Here is a 15,757-nt window from a genome sequence, read left to right on the forward strand (position 1 = left end):
GTAGACTTCATGCGAAAGTTTGAGAATTTCTTTTTCCAAAAGAGAAGGGAAAAAAGTTGATCCTGTGATTCATATTAATGAACACCTGGCATATTTTTCTTTCACACTCTTTGAACTTTGTAATAATGAATAATAAATGTTTTTTTTCTATGACCTTAAAATATAAATTTAGCAAAATAAGCTATTTTTATTGGGAACCACCCTGGCCTGCAGATAGTTCAGTATTTAGATAGTAAGACATCCATATTGAGTCAAAGAATAGCATCGTACTGGGACTTCATGGATTTGTGTTAGTGAAACTAATACTTCCACAGTAAGCAGGAAGTTTTTAAGAGTTGTTTAGTGATATCCTCCAGGAGAAAGAAGGATAGAAGCTGATGGTGCAAAGGATGTATTCAGCAAGTAGTATTTCTGTAAATCACTTGGTTAAAAGCTTGAAAAATAGATCTAACATAGTCATAATACATTTTAAAGTTATGCAGTGCTCTATTGATTAGTATTTAGGAAGTCACTTAATGGGATAATTTCCTTGCTAGTACCTTTTCTCTCTGTCTAGTATGCATTTTAATTTAATACTTTAATACCTAGCTGGGATTTTTTTTAAATTACTGCACTATGGGGGTCCATTACTGCAATATTGAGGTCTTTCCTACAATAATCCAACATATAAAAGTCTAATGTGTACTTTCTGTTGCTTAATTCATCTATCAAGTGGTATATAACCTGGTTTATCTTTACTATTGTTTTTTTTTTATTATTTATTTATTTCCCCAGTTGGGCATGAGCCTGAACACTGGTCTGTCTACAGGAGGTACCTTGAATTTTACGTGCTCGAGTCCAAGCTAACGGAGTTTCATGGTATGTTCTCTGTCACCTGGAAACCTACTTTCCCACTGCTGTGATTGTTATTCAGTACTGAACTGGAATTTAAAATAAAGAAAACAGTGTTTGCTCTATTACAAGAATAATTTATCCTGCTTGATATCTTTATTAGGTACATTTCCTGATGCTCAGCTTCCTTCAAAGAGAATCATTGGCCCCAAGAACTATGAGTTCTTAAAATCCAAGAGGGAAGAGTTTCAGGAATATCTGCAGGTATCAAACTTCTGGAGGAGAGAATATGCTAAGCTAAGAATACAAAACTAATAAATATCTGCTATTTTTTTTTGTTTCTAAGTAATGGATTATATAAAGGGTTCAAGTGGACAAGTAAAGCTTGCAGTTAAAGTTTCATGTGACTGAAAACAAATATTTTGGAGATGGCAATATCTATGGTAATATAATCTAGTGGGTGGCACCCCTGCCCATGGCAGAGGCGTTGGAACTAGACGATACTTGAGGTCCCTTCCAACCAAGTCATTCTATGATAATGCTCTTTGTGTATATATTTTTTTTGTTATAGACAAACTGATTTTTCGAAGATTAAAGTACTTATACTTCTCTTTCCTTCATTTTCAAAGAAACTTCTGCAACATCCAGAACTAAGTAACAGCCAACTTTTAGCTGACTTCCTGTCCCCTAATGGAGGAGAGACTCAGTTTCTTGATAAAATGTTGCCCGATGTGAATCTTGGTATGTAATATGCAGTTGTTTGTGCTACCAAATAATAATACTGTAGACACTGTGATTGAATATTAGCAATAATGGATAGATACTCTTGTATAAGGATATGCATATGGGAAATAACAACTCTGTTCCTTCACAGCTGTTGTAATTATAGTTCATAAAGTATGCTGGTACTTTCTCCTTGAAGAAAAAACACTTTTTAAGATTTTGGAAAAAAGCATGTAAGTGGTTGCTTTTGCACCTTTGTGTCAACAAGCAAGGTGATAAGTTTGCTCTAACAAATTTCATAGGACAAGAAGACTTAGGGCATTGTCACAAGTTACATCTCTACAAGTCAGTCATTTCTTATGGGTGTGATGGTATAAACTGTTTCTTAATACAATCTACCTTTGGGTAATAGTTGATTAAAAACTGTTTATTTCAATCTGAAAAGTGCAATATTTAAGATTTTTAATATTAACTAGTGTTCGGTTCCTTTTTAATGTGAGCTGCTTAACAACATTTAAAGCAGGGGTATGTGTGGTGTAGGCAGGCCAAATGGAAATTGGGGTAGAGAAATTCTTGATGTCTAATGGAAAACTTGATAATAAATCCAGGAACTACAGTGAGACTTCACAGCTTGGCCATAAATGCAGCTTCCTCACAATAATGTGCTAGAGCTGCTAAGTCTTACCTTGTGGCTTCTCTGTCTTCATGTAATTGTAGTTCTTGTAGTTCTGGCACCAATGTAGTCCAGGTGAGTTGTGTATAAACTGCACGGCTGCATTTCTACTTCTCCCCCTCATTGTGTGGACCTTCTGGGGTGGCCATGCTCTTAGCATGCTACCAAATTGTTGAATGAGTTTTAATGGTTGTGTTCCAGTTAAAAGCTTTTATTTTGTTCCAGACACAAAAATAAACAAAAAACCCATCTTCCTTCTAGACGAAACTGCATTGTTCAAACAAGCTTAGGGTGCTCGCTGTAAGGCATCCCATGTCTGAGAGTATGATTCCCTTCCATAAACATTATTTATTATTTTTACAAGTTGTGGCATTTTGACAGGGCTTTTTATGAGAACTAATAATTTTAATTATCATTTAATCATTTTACATGCTTTCCAGTGTAAGTTCCAAAATTCATGATATGTAGATATGCACTACATTTAGAGCAATAGTTTTCTTAAAATAAAACTAATCCTAGACACTTTAGTTTTTCAACATTTAAAGTTACTACACTGTATCACCTTATCAGGACAGAAGTGCTACTTTTTAAGACCACAGCTGTAGCCTATCCAATTTGTAAACCTTTTTCTCACCAATATTTTCAAGATTGCATCCTTCCAGAATCTCTCCAGACATAGCTGATCATTTAGAGGAAGAAGAGAATTTGAGTTCTTATGACTTTTTTTTGTGATAAATGTTTATGAAGGTGTAAGAATTTAGACATTGGAAACTGCGATTACTTTTTTAAGAAACCAGATAATCATCTGCATAATTTTTGTATTTTAAGCATCTTATCTTAAAGAATACTAAGTACTAGGTTATAGGCTGAATGTGTGAAAGACTGTTTTCACAGCTTTTTGTACCAACTTGAAAAGAAAGTTAAACCATAGTATTTTTAAATGAAATACTGGACACTGGTAGAGAAAAATGTCTTGTTTATTGTGGCTTAGTAATTTGTTGTTATATGTAGCTGTTATTAGGCAATCTCTACAAATATTTTTAAAGTTTTATATAGCAAGATGCTATAAAGAGCTTGCTGTCTGAATGGGCTACGTAAAGGATGTAAAAAAATTAGTAGGAGGATAGGAAAAGAGTTGTGTTCTGTTTACGGTCAGGCAGTGATATGTTGTTTTTTTTTTTCCTAATTATAGGTAAGATTATAAAATCTGTTCCAGGAAAGCTGATGAAAGAGGTATGTCTTCTAGGTTCCCAACATTTTAACTTCAATGACTAATTTTACCAACACAGTAACTAATAGGCTGGTCAAAAACTTGTTTGGGAACTAATGTTTTGTGGGTTTTGTTGTTGTTTGTCTCCCTTGTGTGCTCCCCATCCCCCAAATTATTCAAGTGACCGGTCACTCATATCTTATTTCAGAAAGGTCAGCATTTGGAGCCTTTCATCATGAATTTTATCAACTCCTGTGAATCTCCTAAGCCTAAACCAAGCAGGCCCGAACTTACAATTCTGAGTCCCACTTCCGAAAACAACAAGAAGGTACAGTAAGTCATCTTCCTTCTCCACTTTACGTGAGTGGGGAAAATTTACCATACTCTGAAAATGCAGAGAATGAACAGAAAAAGCATAAATAGAACAGCATACCTGTTTTGTTTTGACTTTTCACATGAGAGAGAATAGTAGTACAGAGAGCTTTATCTCTTTCTGACTTGCATTTTACTCATTACGCATTAGGGTAAATGACTAAAGTTCTTACTGGACTTCGAGATGAGGATACAGAGTAGACAGTCTGGGAAGTCCTGAGAGAAGAGCGAAAGCAAGTGTATTAAATGGGGGATATTGTAATGCTTCCTATTTTTGAACAGCCTAAGTGTTTGGCAAAAGTATGACTTGCCAAAGGACTCTAAGACCGAAATTTTCAAAGTGCTGATACGTGTTTATCAATTTTATGATACTATACTAATCATTAATGTCTAGCATACATTACAGCTCTCAACTATCAGTCTTTTTCTGTAACATCACAGCTAAACCCCAGTGCTTCCATACTGAATTTTTCTTGACTATAGGAATAGATAGCTAGTTCCTTTTTTTAACCTACCTGTATTTGTGGCTAGAGCTTAGTAAAACCAATTAGAAAGATTTCCATGAGCTTCAAAAGTTTTAAAAAGGCTGTGGAGGAGTATTAATGAAAAGTACTGTCTATGCACCTTCTCTTCTTTGCAAGTTCTAGAAGCCCAGGATCCATTTACAGTTCTCGCTGATGATGGGCCATTGTAAAAGTAGACATTATTAATTTCCCTCTGTATGGATGATTTTGTAGTATTATGACATTAGAAGACTTTGCAGCTACAAAACTTCTATACTGATTAAGTGGAAAGTGCCCCTGCCCATGGCAGGGAGGTTGGAATTATATCCTCTAAGGTCCCTTCCAACCCAAGGCAATTTATGATTCTAGGTACAATGTCAGTTAAAACAATTAATTTCATTAGATTTCATCTTTTAAACCTGAAGTCTGAATTAGTATAACCAATATTGTAGCATTAGCTCATATGCTTACATAGAAAATTACTAGTTTTCATTTCAAGACTTTTGTTAAACCTTGGGCAGTATTTCCAGGGTTCAGATGTTTTGCTGTTGCTGTCTATACAGTGAGGTATAAATCTATCAGCAGTTTTAAAAATCAGATGCAGAATTTTTGACTTGTTTGAAACAGTACAGGCATAATACTTTAAATATTTTTCATAAACCATCTCGCAGCATGCTGTAGCAAAGTATGAATAATCAGTTAATTTTTTACTGTACTGATAATCTGTCAAGAAGTACTGGTGTTAATAATTTTGATACATTTAATATACTTTAAAATATTTGAGGAACAAGCTTTGCACTCTAAAGTTTTCCAGTGAAGAAAAGGTTCTTTGTGGTACGGTATTTAAAACCATTTTGGATTTGTAAAGAGCTTAAAAATAGTATGTAACATTGCCCAGTTAAAGTATAAACTAATTTCCTGCAATGTCAGTGGGTCGTTGTTGTAAAAGAACGTGCAGAAATTCAGGCTTGGAAATAAGGTCTTGCCAATCCTTTTCAAGCATGGTGATCCCAGGAAAGTCAAGAGCTGGCTATGCTGTGGTTTTCACGTTATAATACTGAAGTTTCCTTAGGCAAGATCTATTTGTGCTCAATTCACACCACAAATTTTGACTAACATTAATGTACGAGCAATTCATCTGCAGACTGTTTGCTCACTAACTTGCCATCTACCAGTTTAACCAGGGCACAGGTGCTTCATCACACTGTCACTGCAATTATTAGAGATCTGATATCCCAGGTTTTGCTGTGTCCTGGTCTCTGCTGAGTCTTTCCATGCACACCGAAATTCAGCCTTCCTCAGCTGATTTACTATGCTGCTCATGCCTCATTTGGAAACCAGTTTCTCTTTCTTGAGTCAGCTCATGCTTGGGAAAAGCTTTGTGCCAGGTGCCAAGACGCTGTGCCATTTGCATTTTGTCCCTTCTTGGGTTCGATTTGTAAGCCACGCTGGTTTCATCGGCTGTACCACTTTAGTTTGGACCACTGGTTTCCTTTTGGAAGCAAATCTCCTAATTGTCTCTGCTTACCACAATATTAGAGAACTTTATTTGAACTTTTTAACTGAATGTCTTTCAGATGAACATTAGCTGGAAAATGCTGTGTAGGATTGCAGGCACCCAGGGTTGTTCAGTCCACAGGTAGATGAAGGTAGGCCACCCCCAGTTCACGTAGCATAGACTTGAGGTGTTCAGTTGTGTTGTTTCACATGACTTCTTCACAAAGATTATAAGCACTGCGCAGCAGCCCTGTGCCCTTTCCACACAGAAGCTGGTGATGGAGACGTATGCAAAATGCTTGTGCCAGGGTTGTGTGAGCTACCTGTATGGAGTCAACGAAGAGATACAGCAGGGCTTGGAAATAAGATGGAAGGCAGATCAGGCTGCAGCGCTCCTTTCTCCCTAAGCACCCATCTGTGGGAAGAGCTTGTTATCTCATAGCAAGGAAGTTCTTCACCACGCAGTTTTTGGTGAAAGCCAGGGCAGATTTTCAGTTGATGTTTGCGTTGCCACAGTGTTCCCATGTAGCTTATCTGGAACGGATCTGTTTATTCTAGTGTCAGCCTGCTGGGATCTGCTGAGAGTACAAGAACGTGTTTCCGGGTGCTTGTGCTGCCAACTCTAATGCCATGAGCAGGGCACACCCAGGCTTCCTCGTCATCAGCAGGCTGAAGTCAGGCAGGGCAGATGAAAGCTTGAGTTTAGTCAGAAATGTGCCTACTTCTCTGAAAGATCTGCGTGCGGCTTTGTTCTGATTGTTCCTGGTGTGTGTATACGTTCGTGTCTGAAATATCAGTGGAAAACTTTCCAGTTACAAATGCATAATGAAAATGGGTGGGCAACTTCAGTACAGCCACCAGCAGTTGGCTTTTATCCTGCTTCAGACTCACCAGATCAAAAGAGTTACCAACCTTCCTGGTTAAAACAAAGAAACAAACAAAAAGCCCTGCGCCCTTCTAAGGGGCACCAAACAGGATTTTTAGCTTTCCCAGCTATGTTATTCTGTACGTCTGTACCAGCTCGATAGTCTTCTGAATGAACTTTTGTCACACCTGCTAGAATAGGTCAGGACTTCTCAGCTGATGCAGATTTTGAAAAACATGCCTACAAAGGCATTGTTCTGCTGGCTTGTGATGACCTGCCAACAGCAATAAGAACGGTTCTGAAACATCAGCAGTATAATCTATATTTATGCATAGTTACTTGGAGGAAGACAGCTCCTTTTCTACACGCTAATTGATGTGGTCTAGACACTACATACACTCTTTTTTTCTTTTATATGATTCTTTTTTCATTTGTACTTTGCAAGCAAACAGGAAGAACAGCGGGGACGTTCATGCCTCTGGTTGTGGATATTGTTCATAATCACGGTATTGTTTTTATAAGCTTCACACCTGTACTGGAAGGTATGGGAGTACGTGTGCGGATGCACTTAGTAGCAGCTGAATAACTGTTCTTTCTGTTAGACACTTCATGCAAGTGCTCATTTTGTTAGCTTTTCCCATTGAAGTACAATAGATAGCCTGTTGTACAGGAGGTTACTTTGGTTGTTCTCTGTACGTGCCTTTTATGTTTCACTCTCTTCAAGAGCTTGTACCATTATGTTGGAACTTCCTCCTTGAAAGCATTTTAAGAATATTTCAGAGTTGCAATCACAGTTACTGCTTGATCTTAAAGATCTGACTAAGGATAACATCGGAGTTTGTCTTTGTCTTTTTTAGTGTAATTACAATAGTGAGCATTATATCACGTCTCAAATACTAAAACGAGCAGAAACATGAAAAAGCAAAATCACATGCCTATCTAAATTAGGAATATAATTTCCATGTTTATGTTGGATATCCAGCTGTACATTTTTCACTTTGCTTTCCTTGGAGTCAAAATCCTGGGAAGGGCAAAATACATTCGGAGCAAAGATGTCATAGCCGCTGCATCCTTCAGGTGTGCATTGCTAAAGACTGTACAGTAAGCATTTATCCTGGACCAATGCAAAGTATATAATTTATAAAAACTGCTCATTGGCTTTGTACTTCAGCATACGCTGATCTGCTGTTGCTTTCCAAAATGCCATTTACAAAAGCATGAGCTTTCAGAGCTTGACAATGAACATAGAGCTGTTGTATTTACAGAGCAAGAAAGATTATCCATGTGCAGAGGTACATACGATATCTGAAATATATGAAATATATTGCTTTTGGGTTTGAGGTGAAAGTAAAAATAACTTTAGGAAGTCAGAAAGCTTTGTCAAAGATAGCCTTTATGTTTTTTTTTATAGTTTACCCACCAGAGTTAATCATTTAATTTGGCTTGTGCACACTCCTCTGAAACTTTATCTGTTGCACAATGGGCTGCTACGGGTTGGTTCAATACCTATTGTCTCTGCTGGATTGTGGGGGATACCTAAAAAATAAATGAAGTTCTCTAAGTTACAGTAATTCAACTATTCCGATGTAGTTTTAGTTTTGAGAAGGCACATAGACTTCAGTTTATATAGGGTTCTTTAAACAACATACCAGGCATGCTTTCATACAGTAGGCATGAATAATTATCTGCTCTTTTTAGGTTTGTTGCTTTCTTGGATTCCAGTCGTCAAACATACATTAGCTATATTTGCTCTTTCATGTAATTTATGTAACAAGTTGGTATTGTTTAATTTGAGTGAACTTTGGGAAGGTGATAATGCCAGCAAGTCAGCACTTCTGAAAGAAAGAGCCTGAAGAAGAAGTGCAAGTCAAAACCTGAATCTTACCAGATTTCCTAATGTATTTTTTCATCAGACTGCAGATGGTTCTGTGTAGAGATGTGCGTGATTCACGGTCTGTTGGGATTTGTATGTTTTATGGCCTTATGTGCTACAGGGAGAACGATTTTCTAGAGAGTAAACCAAGTACAAGCAAATTGCTAACCATTCTTTGCAACTATTTTTAATTTGGGAGTACTACTACTAAGTTTGTCACTAGCGATCTTCTCAGTCTAGGCAATGTTACAATTATTCTATATTTTCTTCTGAGACAGTTTAGTTTAGAAGCTTTACAAAAACTTTGGAGCTTTCTTTTCAAAATACAATAGTATTTTGTATAATTTTTTTACTGAACTTTGGTTCAACAGGTTTGGGGATAGAATAATTTTAAACAAACTCTTACTGTGTATTGTGAGGTATTGTCAGATCTGAAGAGCATCAGGTCTCAGAGGACTTCTTTTCCAGCTGCTGGAGCCCACAGGCTTGGTGGGACTGGGAGGAAAGGATTAGTGCCTGGGTGGCATGGTACTCCTTAAAGGTTGCAGGGCAAAACATCTTGGGATTTTACAAGTATTGTGATATCCAAAGTCAAGGAAAAGGAGGGATCGTGGTGGGGAACATGGGAAAATAGAAGGATGAAGAAATAAAATGGGAAATGGGATAAATAGAAAGAAACCCAAACTTTGGTAACTTAAAGACACATGAAGTTTCTACTGTAAATAATCAATCTGTCAAGGAAAAATTGGGACTTGTGTCCAAAAGGTGAGCGTTTTGTCCAGAACCTGTTGTGTTTCAAAATACAAGGCAACAATATATTTCAGGAATGCTTGGATATTGTAGGGTACTCCTGTAATTTATGGCTGACACACTCGTATCCTTTATGCCTCTCAGTGACAGAACAGGGTGCATGAAAGGAGCAAGGCCTGTAATAAAGTCTAGATGTGTGAAGGTATTGGGAGCAAAAGGGCCTGTGATTTAATGTCTTGGTTGCACCGCTGCTGCATTTTGAATCATGAGGTTTTGGTTGTTGCATATCTTGGCAGCATGTGGTGTGCTTTTTATGCTTTCTCCCTTTGGAAAGTGAACAGCTTTTTTTAAAAAAAACAACTTGATATAATGGAAAACTGATGAATTCTTTGAAAGCTCTGGAAAACAAAGTTACTTCTAATGAAAAACAAACACACTACAGAAACCTGATGGTTATCCTTTTATTTTTGAATGCAGTGTTTTCCAAGTTATATTTCTGTTTTTAGCTTTTCAATGATTTATTCAAGAATAATGCAAACCGGTCTGAGAATACAGAAAGACGACAAAATCAGAACTACTTCATGGAAATGCTGACTGTAGAAGGTGTCTATGACTACTTGATGTATATCGGTAAGAAGTGACTTCTTTTAGTTATTCTTCTACTTTGTGTATATATACATTTTCATTATGAGGTTCAGGGTTTTTTTTTTTTTTGGTAAGAAATAAAATTTGTAGTGATAATTTAGGACTTGCGATGTTAACGATATGCAGCTTAGGAACATAAACACTAAAAAAATTCATTACTGTACTATAATATTACAATTTATCTCATTATTGTTCAGTTTTTCTGTTTTTATCTTTCTGCATCTTGGACTAATTTTGTGGGAGTAGTGCCCTTTCTCAGACGCCTCTAAGCTGCTTTGTGCACTCTGGGAACTAATTTATAAAAATAATTTAAAATAGTTGAAAAGCAACATGAAGAATAGTCATTTTTCAGCATTGCACTACCAAAACTAAAATATCTGCTAGTTTACGATCTTTGTTCTTCTTTTGAATAAGTGACTCCGTTATTATCCCTATTAGGAGAATCATATAAATATTTGTTGCTGTAACTTTGCAGGTCGGGTAGTTTTCCACATTCCTGACTGGCTGCATCATCTCTTGATGGGAGGAAGAATTCTCTTCAAAAATACCTTGGAACTGTACACGGACTATTACTTGCATTATAAGTTGGAACAGCTATGCCAGGAACACCGTTTGGTTTCTCTGATAACACTGCTGAGAGGTTAGTAACGGTTATGTCTTTGATGTAGCAGTGTCGCTTTAATTTGATAATTCAATTCCCTTCTATTAAGTTCCAAGTACCAAACTTTGAAATTCCTGACTAAAGCCAGTGGAACTTTAAAAATCAAGTGGAAAAAATCAAGTGGATCTATAAAAAGATTCTAAAAGGTTGTTGCTGAAAGATGTTAAGTTAGCCATGTTGCCTGTTAATCATGATTTACAGGAAAAAAGTAGTATGAACAGTAATTTGCTGAGGTGTGCAAGAACGAGAAAAAGAGAATAAAGGTGTGTTAGTACGTCAGTATGTGAATAGTTCATGCTTTCGTTAAATTAGTTTTTACTTGTGCTTCATTAGTCTTTTATCATAAATTTTTTGTTCCTTTCTTTCTGCTGACTTTTGAGAGAGCTTGAGTGCTTTTGACCTTCAAATAAGGGAAGCGGAGGGAGGTTTAAAAAAGAGAAGAAGAAAAACAAAACAAAACAAAAAAACAACACACCCAAAGCAACACACAAGCTCTCAAATGCAGGGAAGAATAATCTGACCACACTCTGAGCTAAATGAAATGTGGTCAAAGCTCTGGAATCAAGACCAGCTCTGTCCGTATCAAACCAAGAAGAAATCGTGTGAAAGACAAAAAAGGAGTAAGACTTTCAGAGTTTAAAACCAAAACTGAATGCCAAATAATTCTGATGAACAATAATTATTTTCATTCTTAGGTAAATCTGAAATTTTGGACAGTTTGAGACAGTGCCCTAGGTAAATACTGCTTATAATTTTGAAAGGGCAAGGAAAATTGTAAGTAAGGAGATTATAACTAACTTAAAGTAGGATTGATCCAAACCCAGAAGATAATGCTTTAAAAATTTGAAAAGAAAGGAAACAAATTGGCAAAAGATTATTGTCCTTCAAGCAGGGTGGTTACTATGGATTTGATGAGGCTGATGTAATCAAAAGACTATTACCTGGCAAGGTTTAGAATTCCCTTCCCGTTAAGATTACACAGAAAAGAAGCTCAACTTCGAAGCCATTATCCAAAACATTTTTATGCCAGTGATGATAAGCTGCCTAAAGACAGTTTCTTCAATGTGTCTTTGCTGCAGATGCTGTGTTCTGTGAGAATACCGAACCTCGCTCTCTCCAGGATAAACAGAAGCGAGCAAAGCAGACTTTTGAAGAAATGATGAGATACATTCCAGGTTATTTATTTAACGACTCTTTATAAGAATATGGTTAAATGTTCGAACATAAGTGCAACCTGAATACAGTAACATCAGCTTTCAAAATCAATTCCTGTGCTGCTGAGGTTTGAGTTGACTAGAATGCTGTTAGAGAGTTCAGTTCCATCGCTTACCTCACTGTTACTGAGTAACGTTGTAGGTAGTGTAGTCATTCATAAAAACATAAATGAGAACTTTACAAAGGTGCTTAAAACTGTAATTTCTACATATTTAGAATGTTTGTGTGTTTTATATTTTATCCAGATGAAGACTGGGTTAAAAAAGGGGTACTGTGAAGCCATGAGATAAATCTGAGCCCTACTTACACTGTATAAAGTAGAGAAGAGCAGCCAATGTTCTGGGTTATTCAGGAAGTAATTTAAAAGTTCCAGCTTGCGTATGAAAGAAAGTATTAGGACAATAGGTTGAAATTCTAAAAGTGTAATAATTATTTAAGTTTGCAGCACTGAAAATGGGGATTAAGAAAAGGAGGAACCAGATGAGTGGTTTTTTTTCTGTTGACTACTTCAGAGGAATGAAACTTGAATTCTCTTTAAATAAAACCAATTTTTTATATTGCTGGACTTCAAGAAAAATGCCCTCACATGGAATTATGGAGCTGACATGGAATTTATGTCAGCTGAAACTAGTGCAGGGGATGTTACTTAACCATGTGCTATACTACAAACTACCTAGTACAGCTGTTTTGCAGTGCTTTCCAGTGACTTGTGTATTTGTTGGTGGTATCTGGCCTAGATTTAATCGGCAAGTGCATTGGGGAGGAAGCTAAATACGAAGGCATCAGGCTTCTGTTTGATGGCATGCAACAACCAGTGCTCAACAAACAGGTAACCTGGAACACCTGCGAAACTTTCCATTGGGTAGAGCATTTCCTAAAGTGAAAGAATGGCTATGGCAGAGGACTGACTCATTCAGTGCAAAAGACAAAAAGCAATAACGTTGCCTTGGCATATTCTTCATGGTTGGCTGATGCTATTTGCTTTATTTCCTTTCAGTTAACTTATGTTCTGTTGGACATTGGGATTCAAGAACTCTTCCCAGAGCTAAGTAAGGTATGTACTAACTCTATTCAAGAATTGCAGATTGCTTCAAGCTACTATTGCTCTTTGCTACGTTTTTTTTTCTGTTGTTCCCATGTAATAAGTTTAAATTTTTGGTGGAAAATCCATATTTTACTAATGCATTGAAATCATTGAAATCCGGATTACTTACATTTCTGATAATTAGGTCTCTGCAAATCTGTTTTGGCCCATTCACCTGGCACGCAGTAAGGGTGCCTTTCAGTATTATTGGGCAGAACAATCACTTGCCAGGATCTGCATGCCTTTCTCTGTTACGTTCCACTATCCAGATAAAGGAGAAAGCATTCCGTGTTGTGCAAATTCTATATAAAAGCATATCACTAGGTTTGTGACCCATCTCATTTTAAAAAAATAAAACCCCACCTTATTTATCATTCGGATTTTTGTTGCATGAACCCTGTGTCTGAGAACCACAGGAGTGCCGGCAGTGATTTGTTTTGCATAGTAAACAGAAACAAATGATAAATGTCAGAACAAGCTAGGGCACCTTCTGGTGTTTTCATTGAAAGGAGACCAGCTTAGCCTGTTTAACCTACTTTGTGCATCAGGTCTTAGCTGGCCTATTCATCGTGGCTGTGTTCAAGCCGTTAACAAACAAAAGAAGATCCAGACAACCAAGCAAACAAGGAAGTAGCCTAGTGACCTGTGTGCTGCATTGGAAGACCTGACTTAGCCCTGCTGTTCTACTGCACTGAGCTGGTTTTGTACCTCAGCAGCTATCTGTAGGAACAGTGGTCTGTCTTGTTAGTGCTGGAAAAAAAAGTTAAAGGCTTTGTGTTAAGTATTTAAATAATCTTAAAAGCATTGGTTGTGCCTAGAGGGTGATGATCTGTAGTCTAACTGGAGGCCAGTAACCAGAAGGGTACCCCAGGGGTCAGTAGAGGAGCAACCCCATGCACCAGCGCATGCTGGGGACTGCCCAGATGGAAAGTAGCTTTGCAGAAAAGGACCTGGGAGTCCTGGACAGACTGGAAGGAGTGGAGCAGAGGGCCACCAAGATGCTGAAGGGACTGGAAGACCACCAGAGACCCCTTCCAACTTCAACCATTCCATGGTTCTGTAACAGTGGATATATTTAACGGGGGAATTTTTTTTTTCTTTGAACACAAAACAAGAAAAGGTTATTCAATTTAAATGGGGATTAAGGTTTTTGCAATTCCTTAATCCATCCTTTCATTCCCTGTAACTGCGTGCCACTGCTTGATTGCTCTGCAGTGTTACAGAAAAACACCTGGCAAGGAGGGATCTCTGAGGCTCCCTTTGGTCCAGTGGCCCAGAAGTGTTGAGGCCTGGGCTCTGCATGTCCCATGTAGCTGAGGCTGCTGATGGGCATGGAGGGAGAGTATTTGCTGGGCTGGATTTCGGTAAGGGAAAGGAAAAGAAGGTACTCCAACCAGGAACTTAAGCAGTTTTCCTGTTTTGGATGTGCCAAGAGTAAAACAGAAGACAGGACTGCTTCCATGATGTTTGCCTGTATGATGTAGTAGCGAGGGTTGTAGGGCTGTGGTGGACTAAGTGGGGCAAATGAGGGAAGGTCAGTATGAAAAGGCACAAGCAGGGTGGAGAGAAAGGATGGGTGGAGGGCAGTGTTTTTCATGTGGAGCCCTCAATTCAAAATACAATTTCTCCCAAATCACTGCAAGCTGACTGTGAAACCATTTAGAAAGAAAATAGTTACCTCCAAACAGCTTTAATTGGCAAGTTTAAAATTAATGGCTGGTTCTTACTTAGTTATCAGTCCTATTAGGGAAAAAATGACCCAAATGACCTACCTCTGTTGAGCAGATGGGTCCTTTTTGAGTTGCATGACATCAAAGTGTGTTCATAGTTACAGTGTGTTCATAGTTACAGTGAGGAACAGAAAATATTTCAACTCAGTAACAGTTTGGAGAGAAATCGGGGCATCCTGGAAGTTTTGTTTTGAGTACTGCACATTCAGCAGGGGCAATAGCAATAGGAGAAATGGGAAAATTTCTGTTAGGGGGATGTCAACCTACTTCCCACTCCTGAGATTCATCTTGACTTCATTCTGAAGTCAAATCCTACTGCGTGTACCAATGCAGATACGAAGTGGATCACTACAGATACGCTGTGTTTAATGTCAGCATACCAAAGTGTACCAGTTCTAATGATAAGAACTGAAAAGCACTTTTATGTTTTGCCTTTGATACAATAATACAGCCAGTCCCCTGGAAGCCTGTTTGGACAGGATATGAGATAAAGGGTAAGCTGAGACAGGAGAAGGTTTCCTAGCAGAGCAAGGAAAGAAATCCAGTTGCAAAAATGTGCCAGTGCCACTTCCAAATCAGAAGATCGCTACATGATGAAATTATGTGTATTTAGTACTTAAGGATGGAGGAGGCGAGAAATTCCAGGGTAGGAATAAAATCTATTTCAAGTAATAACATTAAAAACCTGAAAGCAGTAGCCTTCCTTTGTTATCTCTGATTTCAAGTGGTTGTTTTCAAATATTATTAATCGTTGCACATCAGATCAGCCATTCATATGTAAATATGTGTTATCATAGTTAAGTCTTTCTGTTTTGATTACTGTTTAACAGGGTCCGAAGGAAGCTAGCTCTGTGTCTTGTTGGATGTGAATGCAGGGACCTTGCTGAACATGCGGTGGAAGCATCTGCTGTGCACTAACATAATGGACATGTGATATTTTAACCTTGCATTGTATATTTTCTTGTAAATAACATAAAATCTAAGTTCTAAAAACCTCTTTATGCAATAAAGACAATAAAATTTAATAACAATTACAGTAAATAATATATCTGTACTTTTTATTTAAATTTACTTAGCTGCTATCAGTAAGTAGATTTGTTTCCCCCAAACAAATGAAAAAATCAT

General features: G+C 37.5%; 1 protein-coding gene across 3 annotated transcripts in view; it reads left to right on the plus strand.

Moving 5' to 3' along the window:
* SNX14 (sorting nexin 14) overlaps positions 1 to 15,676 on the plus strand; it is a 53,923-nt gene extending 38,247 nt beyond the window's left edge. For all 3 annotated transcript variants that reach the window (XM_068678021.1, XM_068678019.1, XM_068678020.1), the window contains 11 exons: positions 775 to 858; positions 995 to 1,095; positions 1,461 to 1,572; positions 3,420 to 3,460; positions 3,646 to 3,765; positions 9,804 to 9,927; positions 10,418 to 10,582; positions 11,683 to 11,778; positions 12,556 to 12,647; positions 12,816 to 12,872; positions 15,463 to 15,676. In XM_068678021.1, the coding sequence (XP_068534122.1) occupies positions 775 to 858; positions 995 to 1,095; positions 1,461 to 1,572; positions 3,420 to 3,460; positions 3,646 to 3,765; positions 9,804 to 9,927; positions 10,418 to 10,582; positions 11,683 to 11,778; positions 12,556 to 12,647; positions 12,816 to 12,872; positions 15,463 to 15,501 (1,031 nt within the window). In that variant the 3' untranslated portion in view covers positions 15,502 to 15,676. The remainder of the gene's footprint in view (positions 1 to 774; positions 859 to 994; positions 1,096 to 1,460; positions 1,573 to 3,419; positions 3,461 to 3,645; positions 3,766 to 9,803; positions 9,928 to 10,417; positions 10,583 to 11,682; positions 11,779 to 12,555; positions 12,648 to 12,815; positions 12,873 to 15,462) is intronic.
* The last annotated feature ends 81 nt before the right edge of the window (positions 15,677 to 15,757 follow it).

This window comes from Anas acuta, chromosome 3, assembly GCF_963932015.1.
Source record: "Anas acuta chromosome 3, bAnaAcu1.1, whole genome shotgun sequence".
Taxonomy (NCBI): domain Eukaryota; kingdom Metazoa; phylum Chordata; class Aves; order Anseriformes; family Anatidae; genus Anas; species Anas acuta.